At 41.0% G+C, this 24,224-nt stretch overlaps 1 protein-coding gene across 5 annotated transcripts in view; it reads right to left on the bottom strand.

The window, feature by feature from the left end:
- zgc:110158 (uncharacterized protein LOC553590 homolog) overlaps positions 1-15,397 on the bottom strand; it is a 45,337-nt gene extending 29,940 nt beyond the window's left edge. The window contains exons 1-3 of one of the 5 annotated variants that reach the window (XM_058090222.1): positions 15,064-15,397; positions 6,820-6,892; positions 2,675-2,736 (exon numbers count right to left, since the gene is read on the bottom strand). In XM_058090222.1, the coding sequence (XP_057946205.1) occupies positions 2,675-2,736; positions 6,820-6,892; positions 15,064-15,119 (191 nt within the window). In that variant the 5' untranslated portion in view covers positions 15,120-15,397. The remainder of the gene's footprint in view (positions 1-2,674; positions 2,737-6,819; positions 6,893-15,063) is intronic. The other 4 variants (XM_058090223.1, XM_058090221.1, XM_058090225.1 and 1 more) reach the window with 4 other exon arrangements.
- Positions 15,398-24,224: the final 8,827 nt, after the last annotated feature.

Below are 24,224 nucleotides of genomic sequence, written 5' to 3'. Positions count from 1 at the left end.
AGCTTTATCTACCTCTGATTGCACTTTAAAATGTCGGCTAGGACTACCTTCTGTAGTAATACACTTGCCGTACTGTAGACTAAAATTGACTCAGATATAGAGTAATCCCTTCTTTATAGTGGTTAATAAGTTTCAGACCTGACCCGAATTGAATTACTGCAATAAAGAAATTATTATTTGGAAATATAATATTTTTGTATTTATAGCATAGAAAACCTATTTAAGACCTTATAAATACAGTTTTAAAATATTATTGGAACCCTCTAGACATGAAATAATACCCCTATGGTCACCTGTAGACTCCTATTACCCAACAACAGTAGACATATTAATTCACACTAGCATTGGGAGAGTTCCATGTTATTGTTCTTTTTTTACTTTAAATTTCCTTTACAGTACTTCCTGCGGCGGCTAGTGTCTCAATATGACATTACTGACACCTAGTGACCAAAGGAGAAAACTTTGAATGCCTCTTCTGAATACCTTACATTTGTACTTTTGTTAATTTAGCTATGTTTATGCTTGAAAATGCAACATTTTGATTTGTTGCTGTGTGAAGTACATTATCACTCCCGTGCTGATACCAATATGAAGTGATATAACATCTTTATGCCATCTTTATGCCATTTTTGGAGGACATTCTTAGTTGAATTTTCAAATGACAGAAATAACAATTATGTGATGTATTTTAGTACATTTTGGTGCTGAGGGGCTGAAAATATTTGGAAACCCCCGCTTTACAAATAGAAATACTTCTACTATACAACTTTACAAGCGCCTAAAATCACTTTGTTCCAGTTTGGACAAAAGGTCATGAAAACTAAACGTGCATTAAACGGCATCAATAAAGGGAATTTGGCGTTAATCAGTGATTACATTGACTCAACAGTCCGAGCTAATATATGTGCGCGTGTAAAACGGCTTGACTTTTAATTGAGCGAGATAATTTATTCGCCCTGGGGTCTGGTTCAGACTTCTGCTCTGGGCTTAATCCAAGCCTCGATGGTCTCGTCGTACAGTCGTGGGTGTGTCTGGATTCGAATTAAGTCGAGCCTGGTGGAGGGTGAGGGGTTTAGTATCACCTCCAATGGTATGTGTAAGTAGCCGGCGTTCATTTAGAACAGGGGTGCTCACACTTTTTCAGCATGCGAGCTACTTTTAAAATGACCGAGTCAAAATGATCTACCCACTACAAAAATGCAAAACATCTATTTATTTTCAAATGTATTGAGGATTATTTGTACGTACAATGTATGTTGATGTACCTTACATAACCAAATGAGCCAATATTGCAAAACACACATAATTAACTATTAACATTTTTTGTAATTACCTCCACATTACTCCACATTTCCCTTCTTTGGTACTGCGATGGTAGAATGGCATATGAGGCAAACGCACTTGGAAAAAGACATTGTGAAAAAAAAGTCCACCTCCCATTCCGTATGGAAGTGATATGTTTTTGCCTTTTTACTTGGTCCAGCTCCTTCACTCATTTTAGTGACCATAAACTTTAGCGAGGGCTTAAAATCTGACGCAATTCGCCGACTAGCTTAGCACTTTGCATCGTTGTTTACGCATGAGCGGTGACCTAAAGGTCAAAATTCAGTTGTCATCTGACTGGTTGTCCTGTATGTCAATCAAGTAACGGGGATGGATGATAGGCTGACATCGTAAGTTCTGCTGCACTTAGAGACGTTGTTTGATTTGATTGGTCGCCCGAAGGGCAACATTCAGTTGTCATCTGAATGGCTGCCCTGTATATCAATCAAGTGACGGCATTGATGCGACGATGATATTTTTTTAATGTCACGCCGCGATCGACCAGCGATCGACCAGTACCACCTCCGCGATCGACCGGTAGATCGCGATCGACTTAATGAGCACCCCTGATTTAGAACAATCAGTGCGCTGCTAATGTTCTTTACGCAAGTTTGAAAATGGTAAAAGGACACCTCGCTTGACAGCAACATGCTTACATTGCTCCTATATAGACTGAATGAGAACCATGTCCTATGTTATTAAAATAAGCAACTTGGCTGATTTGAAGTGTTTAAACTGCTGACCCCCCCCTCTACTTTTAAGGTCAACCCTTAGCCAGGGGCAGAAATGACAGCAGCGAGGGGGCAGAAATGGCGGACGAAGGGGTGGCACAAAAGGAGGATGGAATGCGACGGGATAATCTGCTAAGAATCCTTCTGCTGCCCGAACAAAGGAGGAAAAGTGGGAGGGTGGGGGGCACACAAAGGGTGACCGGGGGGTAAAGAGGGGGAGGGGACCCAAAAAGTGTGGGGGGGGGGGGGGGGGGGAGTTGGGGAGGGCATCAATTCTCTAACCATCTGGATCTATTGTTTCAGGAACGGGGGGTGAAAGATAGAAAGCTGGAGGAGGGGAGGGGAGGGTCACGCCCTCTGCGAGTCTGGTCACCCCCAAGGCTGAGACTGTGGCCAGCCCCACACCAACGGTGTCATCATAAAATCATAAATCACGACAAGACACCAGCCGTTTTAGTCCAACGGGTTCAACTGTATGCTGGGGACCATCAAAAGGATGGGGTCGCCCCCCTGTTTGGAAATGGAGACCGTGTTGAGGGTGGTGCCTTGTCAGTTGTAGTAGAAGAAATAATATGTGATGAAACTGCTACACTGATAGCAATAAAAAAAGTGACACTCACCACCACCACGAATGGAGAAATCCAGGGGGCTCCCCTAATGTGATGTTCTTCTCCCATCGGATCTTTGAACAGAAGAACAAAGAGAAGTCACAACCTGGAGGCCAGTCTCAGGAAAAGAGGCTCTAATAGGTTTTCATTTGGGATGCTACGATCAGGGTTTTATGCTGCCGATCATCCATGAGTGATATCGGCCGACACAGACCAATCACACGAGTTGTATCCTACATGACACAGCACACAAATTCTTTTTTGTGATCGGCTTGGAAAAGCATTCATTGACATATGCCAAACACGGTTTTACGGAAATCGGAGGACAATATCTATTGGAGCATCAGTGGTTTTCAGACATCTTTACCTCAGTTGTCACCTGGGCAGTTCAGGCCACTCTTCACAGGTTGGTTTGGAACGTTGAAGCTATGTGATAGCTACTACCGTGACAGAGCAGGAACAAAGTGTCACCACCCAGATAATTCAGTTCAGTTTGGATCGGTTCTTGGAAGTGCGTTTTTTTACGTTTTGAATTTCATGAAAGTTACTAACGTGACATGAAAACACTGCTAAAATCTATTACAACTGTAATTGCTAACATATCTTTACCCATGTTTCCATCAGGGTAGTTATGTTCGTTCGTCACAGGATGATTCGGAACGTTGAAGCTCATGACGACTACTCAAGCTAATTCAGTTTGGTTCTGATCTTCGAGGAACGTTTCAGACGTCTGATCATTTTGATGTTTTGGATTTACTGGTGCTACTGGTGTGACTTCAAACATTGCAAAGCTGTACCTGTATAGCCGAGACTTTGAATACGTTTTTCGCATTTCTGAATTGCAAGGAGCCAGTAGTTTTCAAAAAAGTGTGAGGTGGTCCACCTCACACCTCAAACTAACTTTAGTGAAACCTTGAAGACAAAGAGACCAGATTTGTGGTTTGTTTAACCTACTAACGATTCTTTGTCAAGCCCCATGCATACCGCAGTTGGCACCCCTAAAGTAAGGGTGCCACAACCTGGTACTAGTATATTCATTGATTCATTTTCTACTGCTTACCCTCACGAGGGTTGCGGCGGTGCTGGAGCCTATCCCAGCTGTCTTCAGACGAGAGGCGGGATACACCCTATACTATATGAATCATTATTTTCTGTGACAATAAATTTGTTAAAATTTCCATACCTAACCCAACCAAAGTGACCTGCTTGTGTTTTTTTTGGTTCTTCTTCCACTCCAATCAAACGACTCTCCCTTAAGTTACGCAGGCATTGTTGTTGTTGCTGCATCGTGTGTTTCCCCGCGTCAAAGGTGGCATGTCGCAGCTTACAAGAAAGCGGAATGGCCGCGTAACTTTATAGGATTTGGCTCATGAAAAATGTACACCACACCTCCCACTCATGTAATCAGCATGAGGACAACTAATATCTGAGAGGACTACAAGAGACCTGATAGGTCTTTTAGATTGAGTTCTGTGTTTGATATGATGCACAGTGTGAGCAAAAGTATTGGGACACCAAATTTATCAAGCTTCCACTCTCCTCGGAAGACTTATGTCAAGATTTGGGGAATTTCTATGGGATTTTTATCAAAAGTTAGTCCACTTGCACCAGGCTGGACATGGCTTCATGAAGGTTGTACAACTGCAATTTCCCTGGCTTGGTGGATTATTTTGCGTCAAACTGATTATTTCTACCTTGTAATGTGGCAGCTGTCATGACTTGCAAGAAGAGTGATCACATTAATCAAAGGGCACCTTTATTGTTGCCGGTGAGCGACAGCGCCGTGTGTTTGACTTTTGGATTATTTTGAGTCTTTACATTTTATTCCTATGATGAATTGTGTCAGCTGTCACGCATTTCTTGACTGAAAGTGGTGTGCATTGGCAGGAAATGCCACCCTCCCGTACGCCTTCTTTACTCCTTAGTCAAGTACCATCGTCCATTGGTTCCAGACCCGACCGTGGTAAATGAAATTCTGCAATATTGGAGCATAGAAAACCTGTTTATGACTTTCTTAAGATTTTTAAGATCATTAGAGCCATGCAGAAATAACACCACTATAGTCACCACTTATGCTACAGAGACTCTAGATTGCCATTAGCTAGCAAACAAGCGCGCTGACAAGTTTGCCTCCACTTTACTTCTTCGAAACTGAAGAAAGGGTTTCTAACGAAAGGGGAAAATGGACAAAGTATGATGCCACAAATTTACCACTTCCACATGGAACGGGAGGGGAACCTTTCTTTCTCTCTGCATCAAGTGCACGATAGGGTAATCTAATAAGGGTTGATGTCTCATCCATTTAACATTACTACTGCCTAGTTGCCAGAATACTACAAGTGACTTGCATTTCAATGTGTTAACTAATAAAACAGTGATCATTAATTCATTTTAGAAAAACCACGATACAATGAGGGAGTGATAATCGAACCGCGATATTGCGAGGGACGACTGTATCAGGACGCAGAACACGTACGTATAGGTACGCATCACTACCCCCATCCATTAAGCAACCGTGGCATTATTTGGTCTCGCTTTGTCACACGTGACGCCAAGCAACAGCAGGCATCACCCCTAGCTTCATTAGTTCCTCTATTTGCAAGGGACCCACAAGATGTTGAACTCCAGAGAAGAAACTCATTATTGCAGAAAAAAGATAAGTCTATATTTTCTTGCAGCTGCAAAAAGAGAATGCTGAGAGAGCAGGAAGGGGGCATAAAATACAAAAAAAGAAGGCAAATGAAGTGTGAGAAGGAGAGGGAACTACTGACTACAAGACATCGATTTGGGCATTGTGATCAATTATTAACAGAAAATCACAAGGAAGATCCAAGGGGCTACAGAAGTGATTTTAGAATTCGTCCAACTTTCTCCAAGAAGTGGTGGAAAAGTTAGCCCATTCATCACCAGCTTTGTTTCTGCATAGGTTTACGGTGTGTTCACAACTAGCCAACCATGCAGCTTATCCTCACTAGGGTCGCGGGTCTATCCCAGCTGTCTTTGGGTGAGTGGTGGGTCGCCAGTCAGTCACAGGGCACATACTATAGACAAACAACCATACACACTCACAATCATACCTATGGACAATTTCATTCATTCATTCATTCATTTTCTACCGCTTTTCCTCACGAGGGTCGCGGGGATGCTGGAGCCTATCCCAGTCGTCTTCGGGCGAGAGGCGGGGTACACTCTGGACTGGTGGCCAGCCAATCACAGGGCACATATAGACAAACAACCATTCACACTCACATTCATACCTATGGACAATTTGGAGTCGCCAATTAACCTAGCATGTTTTTGGAATGTGGGAGGAAACCGGAGTACCTGGATAAAAACCCACGCGCGCACATGCAAACTCCACACAGAGATGCCCAAGTGGAGAATTGTCTTCCCGATCTCCTGACTGGGTGGCGAACATGCTAACCACTCATCCACCGTGCGGTTTTATATGACACATTAACCACCAATTTACTCACTGCCATGTTGTGTACCGCTGCAGGGTAAAAATGCTACTAAAAAATGAGGCTATTCTATGATCCACCCTGGCCCAAAGGAAGGGCATCAATCCCGCTTTCCAAACACACCATGCTTTAGATGTGGCGTCCGACTGCAGTCATTCCATAAATTCCTATTTGCCGCTTCTCATCGAGCAGCGAGTGCTGCATCCAAAAGCACTCCCACCGCTGTCTGTCTTGTTTGTGAAATGTTTAAAAAACAAGACAAAAGAAAGCGACAGAAGAACAACCCCGCATAACGCAATGCACCCCTCCACAAATAGATTGCAGTCCTGTGGAGAACCTGCAATGTCTTGGTAAAATTAAGAATTAAGAGTGAAAGGTTAGGGTCGCAAGAGGCAAAGGACACTATAGTGTACCATATACCACTGCATACATACTATATACTACTATACTTACATATTTTCAAGGTGGGCAGGGGTGTTAGTGTCTTTATTCATGCGTGAATGATGCTGCTGCAGAAACTCATACAGTAGCAGGTTCTCAAAAATGTCTGTCCTTTAGGGCAGCCATGACAAAAATGAATGGGAACCACTAGTTTAGTTTAAACAGGCTTGATTCCAAGATTCTTGTCCACATGGCCAAAGGTAAAGTTTAAATAATCACAGGCAAAAGTTGCCCATCTAAAGTACCAATTCTTACCTCAGACAGGAAGGTCTGTGCCGACTTCTGTGCTCCCACGTGTAGCAGATACTCGTACACATACAACGCCAACCTGGAAGGCACAGGAAGTATAAAAAAAGGTTAAAAGACCCAATTTAGCTTGCAAACTTTTCGTGACCTTTCCCTTTCCCCCGTTCTGCATTTTACAAGCAAAGACATTGTTGTAGAGGTGTAAAGCTGAGTCGTTCGCCTGAGCAATGCCGTATGAATAAAATGGCAAAATATTATTTTTTTTGAAGTTCCACAATGAAATAGCTTGATGGGTCTGAAACGATCAAAGTGCGACTTGCGATGCTTTAATGGGTGAACTTTAAAGGGGGAACGCTTTACGCTATCCTTTTCTACAAACGCCTGAGTGAGCGGCTTTGTCAAACAGCTATTCAGAAACATTAAAAGACATTAAACGTCATCAGACTCTGGCTCTCATCTCCTATAACAATCAGCGACTGCTTACAGAGAGCACAAGAATCTAGTCAATAACTACATTCAATGATGTAAAAGTAGCAAAAAAACATTCCAATTAAATCACGGCCAATACAAACAGCCTAGTGGGGTTATTAACAGACACCAATGGTGGAGAGGAGTGGGGAAACCCCTATTGACCCAACATTGTGCTCCCCAACTCCCTGACTTAGTCATGTTTAATAGGCCGTTAATGGACCATCAATCGACCGGCGGTGTGGACATGACTGTGGCCCCGTGCGACTGCAGCAGCTCCTGACGGGACCGATCCGGCCCTAATGAGAGGGACAGCAGACCGTTGTTATCATCAGCTAATCAATGAAACGTGGTTTTGAGATAATCTGTCTGTCTTTATTTCCAGAAGCTCTTCGTATTCCTATTTTTACGAGTATTTTCGTATGATGAAATCCAGAATTAACGGCTCAATTCCTTTAACTGCAGAATCTCCTATAGTCACCGAGTGCTTGGTCGACAATAACAAATAACCGTCAGGGTTTGGAATTAGCCCAGATCACAAAATATGGGCATTAACACCTCGGCTGTAGGTAACCTCCTGATGTAGTGTTTTACCAATTGCACAAAATGGCAGTAGCAGCATTTGAAGTATCCTGAGTAGTAGTAGTAATGCGCTTGTTTAAAACAGAGCTACAAGCTGACTGAGCAGTTTGTTCCCTGGCACTATTACAACATTGGTTCAGTGGCTACTGTACTGTGCAATACATTTACACATTATACTATACACTTATACTAATAAATGGCCATGTCCTTTACACTTTATAATGCACTCTACATCATTATTAAAGTTTGAAAAATATGTTTTCATATACAAAGGCGTCCTTCGTTTATAACAGTTAACTGGTTCCAGACCAGAGGGTGATAAGTGAATTTCTGCAAAGTAGAATTCCATATTTATAAATTGATACATCCGTAGTTCCATGTAAACATGTTTACATTTGAAATATGTTTTTTAACATTATTAGAGAGACAGACAGAAATAACACCCTTATAGTCCCAACGACCCAATATAGTAGACACACCAACACTGCCAGGTCTGCTTATGAGAAGCAACTTGGGGTTGTTTTTTCTGAAAAAATGCTTACAAATTCCCAATTTTCAGATAGCTAGTCGCTTATTTCTCTCCAACCATACTGACACATACCTCCCATGATTTCCACTTTGACATAATCGCTGACAGAATTGGCTAATAAACGTGAATCTACTCTTGAACTTTGTCATGGTGAGGAGAAGGAACATATTTCCCTGGCAAACCGCTCAATCATGGGGCAATCTCCCCCTCCCGGACGACAAATGTTCAAAGGGCAAACTGAAAAATGGCCTAAAAATGAGTGTGAATGGAAACTAGCTGGATTAGCCGAGTTTAGCAGAGCATGCTGGTGCGGCTGTGTGTGTTAATACAAATGAGCATTTTAAAATGCCCGCTGGCGTCGTGCAAGTTCAAATGAAACAAGGACGATAGGCACGTTTATTCTTGCACCCAGTTTGTCCTTACCATCAGACACTCTCAACACATAGTGAACTTCAAAATAAGAGTGCTGTTTGCCACATCCTGTCTAATGATCGAAACAAAATAAGGGCATCGTAACAAATATCTTACATTCAGAGGCAATTGGAATTGCATCGGTCTTCCTTAACCACAAGCACAAATATGACATTTTGTTGAGGATTTTGTAGTAATGTGTGTAGAGGCTGTAATCCCATCAGAACAGTTAGCCAAGCTTCATCCCTTTCTGCGCAAAATTGGCCAATGATGCATAGCATCGATAAATGTAAGGATTTTTTGTATGGAATTAACAAACAGATTTTATTGGAAGCTGTTTTCTAGTGGTTGAGTGCAGTTTGTGTTCTGAATGCTTTGTTTGTATTTTAGTTCATTTTGCCATTGTTATGCTTTTTATGCTTAGAAATGCATACTTTTGTCTACAAGTAGTCCGTAGTCAACTGTGAAACACCAATATAATCTTTTAAATGAATATATTTGGAAAAAAGTGATGGAGTGAAGCAGCAAAAGACAAAGCGGGCAGGACGACTTTTGGAAAGAGCATCTCTCTATTTACTGCTTCTTTAGGTAATTAAACTGAGCATTTACAGCATTGTTATAATTATTCTGAAGATTAAATTGTATTTTTGAGGGCTTTATCATACTCTGAAACTCAGTAAATCTTACTACAAGTTTTGGGGGTTTCTTGGGGCGCGACACCCTAAAAGTCTCTCAATAGTGCCGACTGCTACTACTTGGCAGAACGAGAACATGTCAGCTGTGGGAAGTTGAGCTACACGCAGTACAACCACTCTTGCCGTGGATTTTTGAACATACTGAGAGAGATTCTCCCATCTGAGTGAAAATAATGTACATAAATAACAATTAGTTGATGAATGATGAAAGAAATGTCGTCCAATGCAGATCTCTAGTGTCTCCACAATTGCGCGACAAGCTCCAGCTCCAGTCTTCAGAAGTCGTGGGGGTTTCAAGCTGGTCTAAAACAACAGGAGCTATTTCGGTATGCAGTGTTTGCAGAACAGACCAGTTTGGACACCTGCCACAAATAGTTAACATGATGTCAGTCAAGTCTATCAACTATCAGCGCCGACGCATTGAGGATATAATTTAACCACCGCATTTCAGAGAATGGTGTCGGTATTTGATGGCGAAATGTTTATTTAAAAAGAGCAACAGAAAGTGCGGGCTATAAAAGCGGCACAAGTTCATACTGCATGGACATTGAGGTGGTGACGACAGCGACCACACAATAAACGTCTTCTTATGCCTTCGGCTCGCTGGCAGACAGGCGACTCGTGACACAAGAATAGAGCATCATCGCCATAGCTAGCCGCACTTTCAACAACAATCATGAATGAGTCATGTGATCTAACCTACAGCACTTACTGTATCTTAATGTATGCTACACTACAGGCCGGAGGCTATTTTGGCACATTGCTCCTTAAGGGTTAGGACTGAATCTTTGATGCAAGAAAGGAAAGAACCGACAGGTTCTTCCAGATGCGTCGCAAGAATGCCGTCTAAAAGTTGACCAGCTAAAGCATGCCAGTTTAGTTTGCAAATAACGTCCATCATGGGTCAATGAAGAACACAGTCAACAACAATGAGGACATGCAGGGTTTGGTACATCAGTGTTAATTAATAATAAAAAGGATTTTGGAACTTCAGTAATTGCTTTTGATTTTAATTTCCAAAGTCATCCATTTGCTTTTATATTGTGCTTTATTTTTTCCCATTTTACCCAAGTGTTCTACAACAATCAAGGGCTAATAAAAATACATTTAAAAAAAAAAAGAGTTGCAGGCTGCAAATGGCCCCTTGGCCACACTTTGAACACCCCTGGTCTAGGGCGTAACCGATTACTCAATGAATCGAAACAACAAGCTTCATATTAAATCACCGAAGAAAATAATCATTAGCTGCAGCCCAAAATATTTAGCCAATTTTGTGGTACCTTCCGACTTTCATGAGACAACTGTTCAAGTTGTGAGTTTTTGCCAAACAACATTTGCCGTTCACAAAGGCAGATGGGCATGGCCTACATGTGTCATGTAGACTTGTCAACACCCACATTGAGGCGACAACGGACGCATATCTGTCCGGTATTGCCAGGAGAATCAAAACTGGTCTGGAAACCCAGCTTTCCACAGACTATACCAATCACTCCCTTATCAAACATAATGCCACTGGACTTTTCCTAGCTCACTAGCTAAAGTTATTGCCCACCTTCTGATCTTCGGACTCCAAATGTAACTTTTTACCAGAGTGACATTTTGTTTTAGGTAAACAAATTGGTTAGTTGGGAGCTTCTTTTTGTCACATGTCTGTGTGTGGTTGTTTAATGAACATAAACACATCGTGTGTCCAGCCTTATGAAAGCAATACTATAGTATATCAGCTCATTTTCAGTAGCTCACCAAAGGGTCAAAGAATATTTACTTCAACTTTAATACTGTTGAATCCAGGCTTTCAGCCTTCACATAACAAAAATAGCATAAATCCGATGGCCACACTGTTTGAGTGGAGATGTGATCGGTAAAGAAAGTGGTGCACAATTTACTGTATTTTCTGGAGTACAAGTCGCTCAAGGCCAAAAATGCATAATTAGATAATTAGAAAAAAAACATACATAAGTCGCACTTGAGTATAATTTGCATTTTTTGCGGGTAATTTACTTAAAACTACTTGACCAAAACAGACATTACTCTCCTCTTGGAAGGCAAGTTCTAACATGAATAAAAGAAAAGAACAGACTGAATAGGTGTAAGATATGCTAACACAATGCTTATTCAGATACGCAAAAAATAAACATGAACAGTAAAGGTGTCCGCTGTTTATGTAGCATAAACAGTTATTTCATGTATAAGTCGCTCTGGAGTATAAGTCGCAGGAACCGCCAACCTATGAAAAAAAGTGGGGAAAATACGGTAAATGCCAGTCATAAATAAAGCATAAATGATTGACAGCTCTAATAGCGATGAAACCTGTACACTGACTTTATTCAGCCAAGGCTCCAGGAGGACCAGTGTGAGGACCCCCAACCCCAACTTACTCAGTACAGCAGATATTTATTATGTTATTCTACAGGGGTTAACTTCTCTTTACACTTGTATGAACAGTACATTGAATGAAAACATTTCTTCTACATAAATGTCTTTTGATTGTCACAATTTGACCCTGAACGCAGACCCTTCTGCAGCAGTGGACAAGGGTGGACAAACTTCAAGATCCAAGACTGCTGTTGTGCTGACAGCCTCTTTCCACACACACACACACACACACACACACACACACACACTTGACCACACGGCCGCAGGAATCTGACCACTTTCTTAGGAGCTCCCAGCAATTTGTAGGTCACAAAGCTCTCAGTGACCGCTGGTGTAGAGTGTAAGACACTGTCACTTGCAGGTCATCAGTCCCACAGACACACACACATAGGACCATAAAGTGCTTACCAGTGCCGTTTTCTGCACCTAAAATCACACATGAGCACCTATCGGGATCCCTGGTATCCATGCTGGTGCCAAGACAACACTCTTGCATGGATTTCAAAAGTAAAGGGTGCTGCTTGATTTATGTTCACGTGGAGCACTTGGTTTGGCGTCTGGAGGTCCGCCGTCCTTCTCAGGAGTCCTTCAATGAAACTTTTATGTGTGGTGCCTATGTGTTTTGGTGCATTATTCAAGCTTGAGGACAAGGGGGTAAAGCGATAAGAATAGTATGGGGTGTTGGCGGGGGGGGGGGGGGGGTAGTTGCAACAGGAACCAATTGTGGGTGGTATCAGAGGAAGATTTATTTAAGTTATATTCACTGCTAACAAACACCAAAAATGGAGGATAAAGAGGGTATCTTCTATTTACTTCTAAGGAAACTCATTTTATCCAAGCGGAGACTGAGGACAGCAACAAAACAGAGCACGGCAGCAAAGTGAAGACTGTGGAGTGTATTGTAGCAATAGCACCGAGCACCGTGGTGAGCAGGGTAGGTAATGTGCTGTGGGAAAGGGGTTACAGATTTTTTTCTTTGTTCACATGGGAACGTTTTCAGGTGGAAAGAGCCCTGAAAAGGCAAATAAGTGGAAAAATCTGGCAACATTGCCAGTGTTGTTTCTGTATAAACAAGCAAACCACTACTTTCTCAAAATGATGACTTTGTCGCCCCTTTGCTGTCACATGATCAGAAGTGAGTGAACCGGGAAGCCAACATAATATCTGAATATTTCGGTAAGTGTACCTTATGCATTACATTGTTTTCAACCAGTGATTCTATTGACTATTTACTATTCTGACACAGTGTGGATTGCTGTGCCCCTTTCACACAGACTTGCAAAAAATAACTGCACTGCTCATCCTTGCTTTGTAATACTGCTTTGTAATACACAATACAAATGTAACAGTGCTTGTAAAACCCAGCATTTCCGTGGCTTTTTTCCCCTCCATGACACTGTTCTGTACAAAAGGCACAGACAGACGAGTCCATCCGGCAATTTCCCCTTCAGAGCTGTTATGCACCACAATGCCGGGACAGGGTTTGTGTATTTGAAAAAGATCCACTTTGACACAGATCTGCAAACACAACTGAACTGTCCTTCCAGAAAAATCTAACTTTTGAATATTCTATGTAGACTTTGCCCCTTTCACACAGCACGGGAAAAGACGCAATTTTCCTAACTGTTGCCCCGCTTCTCTGTTATAAACTGGGGTTGTTGCCTGCTTTCCCTTCAGTGTGTTCTGTTTAAAAGACACAGCCAGGTCTGCTGATGTGGGTCTGCTGCAGTTATTCTGTGAGAAAGGCTCCGGACTGAGTAGCAATGTAGCACAAATGTTACACTATTAGCATTTTGGTTGGGTGTATATGCAGAGATTAAATATATGGTCTCCTATGTTTTCTGCAGGTTTAAGTACTTTTGTGATGTATTTTCAAATGTTTGTATGAACCAACAATCAGAAGGACTGTTTTTAATCTGGATTTAGCTTAGAACTGGTCTCTAGTAAACAGAAAAATCAGGTACATAGAACATCCAGCCTTATTTTCCCTCCCACTTTCAAAATTTCAGCCTCAGCTCGACCCGGATCGTCCGACTAAAAGCACAATCTTCTCCCTCCATCACACCATGTGCGCTAACCTCCTGACCCCCACCGCCGATCCCTCTTGTGCTTTGTGGGGGGAAAAAATGGAACATGTAGTGACGGCGTGGGGGGGGAGCATGCACATATAAAAGTGAGAAATCCCCCCCCCCCCCACCGGTGCCCATGACCGCCACACCTAAACATGTTACGAGAAAGCGCCTGCTTCTTTATCTTGACAATAGCAGCCCCTCTTTAAACATGGATGAGTCCGCCTTGCTGTATCTGGCTCAAGTGGGAGGCAAAGCTGAGAGAGCAGATGCTCGGCTCCGTCTCAATAATTCAACACAAGGAGCAGCAAAAGGATGGGGAAAGTGGGAGATGAAGGAGATGCCGGGATGAGCAGCTGCAGGACAAAAGGGAAGGCTTTTTTACCTGCCCTGTGGTGTGTCGGAGTAGTTTAACACAACATAATGCACTGAAACACACCAACACCAACATGCACTTTGAGTTGAACTTTTAAACCAATGCATTTCAATGCTGTGACCTCATATTGTGCCCTGGTAGTGAGTCCCGTTCAACACTGTAGTGAACAATCGTCTGCAAACAAAGAAACCCGAGGCTGCTGCGGCTTTAACCCTCACCAGCACACAATCCCCCCGTTAAATGCCTCTCTAAATTGTCCCTGCTCTGTTCGGCAACACCGGTTTGGTACTTTTGCACAGTAGTGCCTTGCTGGAGTGGAGGAAGTGTAAAAGTTAAGAGGCGCACTAGTGCAAGGGGCTGCATCCGCAAATGGAGCACCCACACGCGGTGGTTCGATGAGCCGCATGGAGCAGTGTGAAGTAAAATCTAACAAACATAAACATATATATGTACTATTTTCACACAATTCATTGTTCCCCACTACTATTACGACCACACTTGCAAGTTCTTAGCCATGGGGAGCCCCACATGCTAGCCACACTTGCTGCACAACTTTACCCGGCTCTTGCAGCTCCGCTCCGGGTTAGCTAACTGTAGCCAACAATTGAAGAAAGCTGCAGGAGCAATTACCAAACAAAGCGAATTTACTTGCTAAGCAGTAGTTTGCGCAGAGGTTCATCAGCTAGCAAGTTTAGCCAACTAGCCTTAGCACTCCCCATCATGGAAGTGTGCAAACAGTGCACTTACTTTTCTCTCGCTTGGCTGTCTGAGGGGACCACAGCTCCTTTACCCTTGCCGTACATCGTGGAAGCTGCTCGGCGACTTTATTTTATCCCACTCGGCACCTGTCAAAGAAAGCTAGCAGGTATCTCCATAGCTACCCAGTTAGTGTTGTCTCCCTCTCTCGATCTCTTTCTCTCCCTCCTCTGTCTCGCTCTCTCTCTCTCCCTCTCTCTCTATCTCTCTCTCTCTCTCTCTTTGCTCCGATTTCCTTTTTTTTACATCCCAACATTGCCCACAAATCAGGCAGGGTTTCACCAGAGGGGGGAACTTGAAACCGTCCGCTGGTGGAGCTTTTTTTTCAATCGCTGTTCCAGGATTCAGCTCTCATCCCCCTGTTAAGCAAAGGTGGGGGCTTCTTAAAGGCACAGCGTCTTTTTTTTTTTTTGCCTCTGACGACTTTACTTCAAGTTCGAATGGGCGTCAAGTTCAGGCCTGGTCGGCTTATGAGTCATTGTTTCGGGGCACGGAATTACTTTTTTGTAAAGTTAGAGTTTGGTGTGGTTAAAATGAACTTTAGTATCAATCCTGAACATTTTCAAGAGCATTCAGTGATTTTGCCTTTTATTTATTGGTCATGATGACATCCATCCATCCATTTTCTATACCACTTATCCTCACTTGGGTCGCGGGGTATGCTGGAGCCTATCCCAGCTGACTTCAGACAAGAGGCGGGGTACACCCTGGACTGGTGGCCAGCCAATCACAGGGCACATATAGACAAACAACCATTCACACTCACATTCATACCTATGGACAATTTGGAGTCGCCAATTAACCTAGCATGTTTTTGGAATGTGGGAGGAAAGGTCATGCACACACGCAATGTTGTAGAGTAATGCCATTGCAATTTTGTCATCAAAATATGATAGGAAGAGTCAAAGTAATCCAAAATTCACAACACAGGGTATACATTTGAGTTCATGCTTAAATATGTATCATTTCATCTCTCATCATTGACAGTAGAAATAATCAGAAAGACTCAAAATAAGACACAGGAAGTGATGATACTGTGCTTATGTTTGGGTAGGATACATTCACTCACTTCATGGAGTTTTAATGTCCGGGTATGCTGTCGCTGTTGGTGGTGGAAGTATGCGTCCTGTCCCTTTAAGAGTGTGTATAGATGGAAGCTGTCTGTGTGTGTGCATGTGTGTGTGTGCATGTGTGTGTGTGCATGTGTGTGTGCAATGCAAGGGACAGGCAGTGTGTTCTGTTTTCGTGCTACTAGCTGTGGGAAGGGCACAGCTGACTATGTGTGTGCTTGCATGCATGGCTGTGCGTACGTGCGTGTGTGCAAGCGTTTTCGTACAAGCTTTATTTTTGTTCATGTGTGACGACAAGCGTCTTCTGACAAGTCGGGGGCAATAAGAAGAGGAGAAAGATAATAAAAACATATAGGGTTTAAAATCAGCATTTAGGATTAGAATCAGTAATAAAAACTGTACAAGATTAGAGGTTAATTACGTATTTGTTAGCTAGCATTCCCCTCCACCGTACAAATGGTAGAGTCCTGTCCGTCAATTCATATATTATTATATATAAAATGGAAAATAGCCTAACTACGGCAATTCAGGAGTTCTTTTCTCACTTTTGTTTGAGGAATTTGTTTTGAGACTGAATTTGAGACCCCCCCCGCCACAGATTGCAAATGATATAGTCCATTCCGAAAAAACTAGCCTACCGACCAAAAAGTGGGTGGGAAAAAAACTAAGATTATAATAACCCCCATTCAAAATGTTTGTTTGTCAGACATACGATAATTCCACGCTCAAAAATTTCGGAATATACCATAATTTGAGCCTTCAGTGCAAGGTTTTTCATGTTATGCGTAGCCCAATGTGCCTCTTTACAACCGGCTGGGGGCGCTGTTCTGCCAACGGCATCTTTTTTCCAACAGTGTGCACAGAAGCCTTTACTCTACCATCCACGGTCTGGGATCTTCTTTGACTGGAGCAGATGGTCAAATCGGGTATGCAAGCTCATTTAAAGTTTCTGGTTTGAGTTTTTGGACCTGGTCCCAAACTGTACTTGATTTTAAGCACACCGCAACTGCACGTGTGACGTTTGGCCACCATGATTGTGTGTTGTGTTGTGTTGTGTTGTGTTGTGTTGTGTTGTGTTGTGTTGTGAGCCAGGTGATATCTGTATGCATGAGGCATCATCTCAGGCTAACTGGCTGCTGGAGCTGTGCGGAGCAGCATCTATCATCCCAACCTGCTGATGAATGTCTGTCCTGAGTGGCTCTGCTGTGGCTGAGGGAGGGGAGAGCGCACCGAGGACTGGAAGGAGGGATGGAGGAGGAGGAGGAGGATGGGGAACGGTTGAGTGAGGGATGCGGGAAAGTAAGACTGGCATGCAAAAGACAAGAAATGAAAGAGGAGAAGAAGAACAGTGGGAAACATGTGAGTGCACTAGTGAGTGCAGAAAAGAAAGTGGGTCAGAGGAGACTAGGATGATGTGAAAGAGGAGGAAGGAGATGGAGAGATGGTACCGGAGGGACAGGCAGGGAAGGAGGAGGAAGCAAAGGAGGAATCGGGATGAGGGAGCGGGGGTGAATTGGGGTGGCGTCACTCCATGCTCAAAGCTAAATGTTGTTCTAAAATCATCGTAATCATCATCCTGTATGTATAATACAGTATTTGACATACAGTATTCAGACTGCAACTTTGAAAACCTTGAAAAAGCTTTGAAGACATTTAGCATTTCAACATGATGATGATAACCATTATTATTATTTTTTTATTATTATTTATATTTTTATTATTATTATTCATTCATTTTCTACCGCTTTTTCCTCGCAAGGGTCGCGCGGGGTGCTGGAGCCTATCCCAGCTGTCTTTGGGCGAGTGGCGGAGTACACCCCGGACTGGTCGCCAGCCAATCACAGGGCACATATAGACAAACAACCATTCACACTCACATTCATACCTATGGACAATTTGGAGTGGCCAATTAACCTAGCATGTTTTTGGAATGTGGGAGGAAACCGGAGTACCCGGAGAAAACCCACGCATGCACGGGGAGAACATGCAAACTCCACACAGAGATGGCCGAGGGTGGAATTGAACCCTGGTCTCCTAGCTGTGAGGTCTGCGCGCTAACCACTCGACCGCGCACTTGCCCCCATTATTTTTATTTTTATTTTTATTTTTATTTTTATTTTTATTTTTATTTTTATTTTTATTTTTATTTTTATTTTTATTTTTATTTTTATTTTTATTTTTATTTTTATTTTTATTTTTATTTTTATTTTTATTTTTATTTTTATTTTTATTTTTATTTTTATTTTTATTTTTATTTTTATTTTATGTAGGAAGTGTTCATCCTCGGCGCAACTTCAACTTTGTCAGCGAATCTTGAACACTGTTGGCAAGAATCTGCCATCTGCCATCTGACCTAGCTTTTGTATCCTGCACCTAAACCATGATGTTGAACAATCTTTGCTCTCAAGCTTGCAAGTTGGCAGCTGTTTTGAGGCTACCATGGTGCTACTCTTCAGAGAAGATGCAACTTGCATTCAAATTAGGCATGTCCGATGATATTGGCTTTTTTGCCGAAATCTGATATGAACTGATATATGTCAATATTGTCCAACTCTCAATTGCAGATATCAGCCGATACCTATATATATATATATACATATATATATATATATATATATATATATATATATATATATATATATATATATATATATACATACATACATACATACATATATATATATATATATATATATATATATATATATATATATATATATACATACATACATATACATACATACATATATATATATATATATATATATATATATATATATATATATATATATATATATATATATATATATATATATATATATATATATATATATAGGTATCGGCTGATATCTGCAATTGAGAGTTGGACAATATTGACATATATATATATATATATATATATATATATATATATATATATATATATATATATATATATATATATATGGTGGAATGAACATGTATGTCTTGTATACAGCATTTTTTAAATATCGTTTTCATGATCGGGAAAAAATGTGATACCGATATCAGCTGATATTGCAGTTTTATGCGAATATCGGGTCGATAATTATCATCCATAATTAGAATACATTATTTTTACTTGTATTAGTTGTAACGGTACATAAAAATACAGGCAATTGATTACTGTAATAACACTAGTACTACTACCACAGATATATGTATTTATTATTTTTATTATTATTACTTGTAGTAGTAGTAGTAGTAAGTATAAAAACAATGTATTAATATTATTATTACTATTATTAGTAGTAGTATGAAGTTACATTTGAATAATTTATTTACATTTTAGTTTCTAATATTTTGAATGAATCACACTCATTTTAATACGTGCAAGGACAACATTAGGTACTCCTGTGCATTAATAATGTTCAATTTGAGTTGTATTACTTTACCAATATGTTTATCATCACGGTACCCGTGGTTTACCGTGCTGTGTCGATGTCCAGCATGACTTCAAATCAGGATTCATTTCTACAAATTGTGTATCATTGTGATTCGGCAATTCAGGGCAAAGTGCGCGGCTGAGTCTAAAGTCTGGATGGACAGATGACGAGCGCTAAGGACTGATGGCGACAGAAGGCCAACATGCTTATCAGCTGCTACATGTTTGATAAAGCAGAGGAAGCAAAGTGATACTGCTGGTGCGCAGAAGGAAAGAAGGCCGTGTTCCTGAGGATCACTGGGTTCTCGGATCAATAGTGCTGCTAGGGAAAGGGAGACAGTGATAGAGTTTGTGGTCAGGAGCTTAAAGAGATACCTGCACCATCACTTTCTCATCTTTCTCTGGTGTCCACACAGATGGGAAGGAGAGTGGTGCTTTTGCTTTTGCTTCAGACACGCGCGTGGACAAGCGGCTGCATTTTGTTCGATTTCATCAATGGCTAACACCAACACCAATGTAACATACGCTCATTATTGTCTACATAGCCGGCTACATGAGTGAGTAGCAAGGTACTGTGCCTACAGTCAAACGTAGTGGTGGTAGTGTCATGGTCTGGGGCCATATGAGTGCTGCCGGCACTGTGGAGCCGTGGTTCACTGAGTTCAAGTGCCTTGCGTGTGGACAATATACTGCTATACTCTATACTATATAGACTACTCTACTCTACATGCCTTCATGAACTACACTCAGATGACAGGCAATTCAAAAAATATATACAAATACATTTTTAAAATACATCATTAAATAGATGAAGGAATAAATAAACAAATGAAGACTTAAAAGGCTAAAAATAAAATCAATAAAAGTGTTAGAAACAATACAAATAAATATGACTTCAATAAGTGTAAATAATAATAAAATAAATCAAACTAACATTGATTACATAAAAGTGCTAAATGAATTAGAAATAAATAAACCCAAAAATGAATTAAAAGCCTAAAAAAACAATAAAAAATAAACATAACTTAAATAATACTGTAAATAATTATAAACAATTTACAAATAAAAATGATAAAAGTGTAAACAAAATTATCAATAAATTCATCCATCTATTTTCTGTCCTTATGCTGGAGCCTACACCCTTGAAAAATAAAAAGAAGAATAAAAATTGAATTATTCATGATTCATAAAATTACTTATATAAGCGTAAAAAATAATAACATAAATTTAAATTACTTAAAGAATAGTGTCAATAATAATAAAAAACAATGTTTTTTTGTGTACATATATGAGTTAGATCAGGGGTGCTCATTAAGTCGATCGCGATCTACCGGTCGATCGCGGAGGTGGTACTGGTCGATCGCTGGTCGATCGCGGCGTGACATTAAAAAAATATCATCCTAGCATCAATGCCGTCACTTGATTGATATACAGGGCAGCCATTCAGATGACAACTGAATGTTGCCCTTCGGGCGACCAATCAAATCAAACAACGTCTCTAAGTGCAGCAGAACTTACGATGTCAGCCTATCATCCATCCCCGTTACTTGATTGACATACAGGACAACCAGTCAGATGACAAGTGAATTTTGACCTTTAGGTCACCGCTCATGCGTAAACAACGATGCAAAGTGCTAAGCTAGTCGGCGAATTGCGTCAGATTTTAAGCCCTCGCTAAAGTTTATGGTCACTAAAATGAGTGAAGGAGCTGGACCAAGTAAAAAGGCAAAAACATATCACTTCCATACGGAATGGGAGGTGGACTTTTTTTTCACAATGTCTTTTTCCAAGTGCGTTTGCCTCATATGCCATTCTACCATCGCAGTACCAAAGAAGGGAAATGTGGAGTAATGTGGAGGTAATTACAAAAAATGTTAATAGTTAATTATGTGTGTTTTGCAATATTGGCTCATTTGGTTATGTAAGGTACATCAACATACATTGTACGTACAAATAATCCTCAATACATTTGAAAATAAATAGATGTTTTGCATTTTTGTAGTGGGTAGATCATTTTGACTCGGTCATTTTAAAAGTAGCTCGCATGCTGAAAAAGTGTGAGCACCCCTGAGTTAGATAAAGAGAAAATATTGAAAATAAATAGAAATTAAAAATTAAAGGTTAAATGGCGACTCCAAATTGTCCATAGGTATGAATGTGAGTGTGAATGGTTGTTTGACTATAAGTGCCCTGTGATTGGCTGGCCACCAGTCTCCACATCGTGCCCCAAGTAGCATAGGGATGGATGGACTTAATGACTGGAGAATGTGGGTCCCACGGTGAGACCATTTTAGAACGACTGCTCCAAAGTATATCCACATTGCCAGTATTGTCCCTAATAACCAGTTCCCCAAGTGATGCTCTGCTCCAGAATACCACAGGTCACGTAGGAATTCATGTTTCTATCTCAGTGAACCACAGCTCCCTGGTTCCAGTGACACTCGTGCAGCAGCAGACCACGACGCTACCACCATACGTGACTGCAGGCGGCATTATCTTCCTATTTGCTTGTGTTGCTGGCTGTTTGGTCAATAATGGCTGTGTCAATATAGTGCTGTACAAGTTGTACACTGACTACTCTCAAGCATGAGAAGAAATACTGAAATGCTTGGGAAAATGTGAACTACAGTGTGGTGTGTGTGTGTGTGTGTGTGTGTGGATGGTAACTTGTGTAAATTCCGAGGGGAGTTAGGTTAATTGGGGCTGGAAAAGTGGGTGGGTGTGTCGCTCCCCTCTACGAGTGCCTTATTTACATGGCAAAGCTGTAATTACCCTAACGAAGCCCCTATCGCATGGGCGGGGGTTGGGGAGAGTGCACGTTCACACACACTGTCGATCTCCAAACAGGTTGTAGCTCAATCACGGCAAACCTGTATTTTTCATCACTCCACAAGGCTTCCATTCACATACTCTCTTCTAATTGAATGGCTTCCTTTTGCCTGCCAATCAGTAGTCTTGTTGGAATTTCTCTATTAGAGCTCATTGGCTTCGAAGAGCGAGCGCCTGTAGCACTCGGCAATCACAGCGCTCCCGTCTGTGGTAAAAACACCATCGGGGAAAAAAAGACGACCCAATCAAAATTTCAAGTGATTGTTTCAGAAAATTCAGCTTCTTCAATGTGCTGTACGTTCACAATTTCGAAGTCACGATGTCACATGGTGACTAATAGAAGATAAAATGCTATGACTGTCATGTCACTGTCTTTCTCCAAATTGGGAATCACCTTCGTGCGACACTAAAGCAAACAAACTCCTGTGCGGACGATGGTAATGGTAATGGTTTTATTTCATTTGAACATGCATCAGATTCCAATTGAGTGCATCCCATAATCAGTTCACAGTTCCACATGTCCAAAAGGAGTAGGAAGAAGCAAAGCTTATTAAATCCTACCCCTCCATCTGGTACTTTTACAATCACTAACTGTTACATTTGTTCACTTCCTGCTTTCCATAATACAGTTTTTTTTTTTTTAAATAATGTACCTCGTACCAAAGTACAAGGTGATATGAGCATCCAATGACATAATGGGTAATGGATTTCCTTACTCAATCTATTCCATAGTTTGATTCCACATACTGAAATGCTATGGCTAGCATAACGTAGTCCTAGCATAGAAGTGTTTCAAATGTACTTCTTCCCTGAGATCATATTTCTCCTCTCTTGTAGAGAAGTATTGGATGACATTTTTAGGTAATTGGTTATTTTTAGCCTTATGCATTATTTTAGCTGTTTGAAGATGAACTATATCAGCAAGTTGAAGTATTTGTGATTTTAGAAATAAGGAGTTAGTATGTTCTCTGTAAGCGGCATTATGAATTATCCTTACTGACCTTTTTTGCGGTACATTTAGCAAGTGAAGATTGCTTTTATAGTTATTAGCCCATATTTCCACACAATAAGTAAGATATGGTAGAACCAGAGAGCAATAAAGAGTGTGGAGTGATTTCTGATTGAAAACAAATTTTGCTTTGTTCAATACTGAAATATTTCTGGCCACCTTATGTTGTATATTTGAAATATGAGGTTTCCAGCTCATCTATTTTCATCTATTGTGATCCCCAGAAATGTATTTTCCTTCACCCTTTCAATGTCTACACCGTCTATTTGTATTTGCTGGTGCGTGTTCTTTCTGCGATAGAAAGCTTCATAGGTAGAATGCCACTCCCCAAGGTAGAAAAAGTGAGTTAAAGAAAACTGCGGGGCTCCGTCAGCTATCTTGTTGAAGTATTTTGTCACATTAGCGGCCAATGGGAGAAGTACAGCACTCGGGAATGGATAGAAATGATGGTATTGTTTATGGGACGATTATTCATGGTCATACAATATGACCAAAAAGTTGATTTATTTCACGAACTGGACAGATGTATTTCAAATGTTTATTTTGCTTCATAGTATTGATTAGAACTATCCCAAATTCAACCCTAGAATATTGAAATATTACTTATGACTAGGGATGTCCGATATCAGCACAAAAATGTGATATGGGATTATCATCCCCATCATGAACACCGATATTAAAAAATTTGTTACACATATCGGTTGATATTGGTATCGGAAATTAAGAGTTGGACAATATCGGTTTTTGGCAACAAAGCCAAAATCGGACATCCCTACTTATGACCAACTGAAAAGATTGAACATGTACAGTACGAGGTCGGAGCTCCTCCCCTGATTTACTG

Source organism: Doryrhamphus excisus, chromosome 13 (genome assembly GCF_030265055.1).
Source record: "Doryrhamphus excisus isolate RoL2022-K1 chromosome 13, RoL_Dexc_1.0, whole genome shotgun sequence".
Taxonomy (NCBI): Eukaryota; Metazoa; Chordata; class Actinopteri; order Syngnathiformes; family Syngnathidae; genus Doryrhamphus; species Doryrhamphus excisus.
This window is presented reverse-complemented; position numbering and strand designations above follow the sequence as displayed.